Source organism: Chlorella variabilis, assembly GCF_000147415.1.
Source record: "Chlorella variabilis unplaced genomic scaffold CHLNCscaffold_4, whole genome shotgun sequence".
Lineage (NCBI taxonomy): Eukaryota > Viridiplantae > Chlorophyta > Trebouxiophyceae > Chlorellales > Chlorellaceae > Chlorella > Chlorella variabilis.
In genome coordinates, this window is record NW_005435084.1 from 399,625 (window position 1) to 401,212 (window position 1,588).

Below are 1,588 nucleotides of genomic sequence, written 5' to 3' on the forward strand. Positions count from 1 at the left end.
TTGGGTGCCTTGCTGCCGCTGCCTGCCGCTGGCTGCTGCGGGCTGCTGGATGCTGAACCACCAGGTCCCACATTCGGCGGGTGAGGTGCAGAATCAGGCGCCTGAGGCGCAGCATTCGGCGGCTGAGGTGCCGAATCGGGTGCTTTGCTGCCGCTGGCTGCTGCGGGCTGCGGGATGCTGAACCACCAGGTCCCACATTCGGCGGCTGAGGTGCTGAATCAGGCGCCTGAGGCGCAGCATTCGGTGCCTGAGTTGCCGAATCGGGTGCCTTGCTGCCGCTGGCTGCCGCTGGCTGCTGCGGGCTGCTGGATGCTGAACCACCAGGTCCCACATTCGGCGGCTGAGGTGCAGAATCAGGCGCCTGAGGCGCAGCATTCGGCGCCTGAGGCGCAGCATTCGGCGCCTGGTGTGCCGAATTGGGTGCCTTGCTGCCGCTGCCTGCCGCTGGCTGCTGCGGGCTGCTGGATGCTGAACCACCAGGTCCCACATTCGGCGGCTGAGGTGCTGAATCAGGCGCCTGAGGCGCAGCATTCGGCGCCTGAGGTGCCGAATCGGGTGCCTTGCTGCCGCTGCCTGCCGCTGGCTGCTGCGGGCTGCGGGATGCTGAACCACCAGGTCCCACATTCGGCGGCTGAGGTGCAGAATCAGGCGCCTGAGGCGCAGCATTCGGCGCCTGAGGTGCCGAATTGGGCACCTTGCTGCCGCTGCCTCCGCTGGCTGCTGCGGGCTGCTGGATGCTGAACCACCAGGTCCCACATTCGGCGGCTGAGGTGCAGAATCAGGCGCCTGAGGCGCAGCATTCGGCGCCTGAGGTGCAGCATTCGGCGCCTGAGGCGCCGAATCGGGCGCCTGAGGCGCCGAATCGTGCACCTTGCTGCCGCTATCTCCGCTGGTTGCTGCGGGCTGCTGGATGCTGAACCACCAGGTCCCACATTCGGCGGCTGAGGTGCAGAATCAGGCGCCTGAGGCGCAGCATTTGGCGCCTGAGGTGCCGAATTGGGCACCTTGCTGCCGCTGCCTCCGCTGGCTGCTGCGGGCTGCTGGATGCTGAACCACCAGGTCCCACATTCGGCGGCTGAGGTGCAGAATCAGGCGCCTGAGGCGCAGCATTCGGCGCCTGAGGTGCCGAATCGGGTGCCTGAGGCGCCGACTCGGGCGCCTGAGGCGCCGAATCGTGCACCTTGCTGCCGCTGCCTCCGCTGGCTGCTGCGGGCTGCTGGATGCTGAACCACCAGGTCCCACATTCGGCGGCTGAGGTGCAGAATCAGGCGCCTGAGGCGCAGCATTCGGCGACTGAGGCGCAGCATTCGGCGCCTGAGGTGCCGAATCGGGCACCTTGCTGCCGCTGCCTGCCGCTGGCTGCTGCGGGCTGCTGGATGCTGAACCACCAGGTCCCACATTCGGCGTCTGAGGTGCAGAATCAGGCGCCTGAGGCGCATCATTCGGCGCCTGAGGTGCAGCATTCGGCGCCTGAGGCGCCTAATCGGGCGCCTGAGGCGCCGAATCGTGCACCTTGCTGCCGCTGCCTGCCGCTGGCTGCTGCGGGCTGCTGGATGCTGAACCACCAGGTCCCACATTCGGCGGCTGA

At 67.6% G+C, this 1,588-nt stretch overlaps 1 protein-coding gene across 1 annotated transcript in view; it reads left to right on the forward strand.

Moving 5' to 3' along the window:
- The window catches only part of CHLNCDRAFT_20722 (hypothetical protein), a gene marked incomplete at both ends in the record, with an annotated part of 33,259 nt that overhangs the window by 28,972 nt on the left and 2,699 nt on the right, over positions 1–1,588 (forward strand). Inside the window, one exon of the mRNA XM_005849944.1 lies at positions 1,236–1,319. Within this exon, the coding sequence (XP_005850006.1) occupies positions 1,236–1,319 (84 nt within the window). The remainder of the gene's footprint in view (positions 1–1,235; positions 1,320–1,588) is intronic.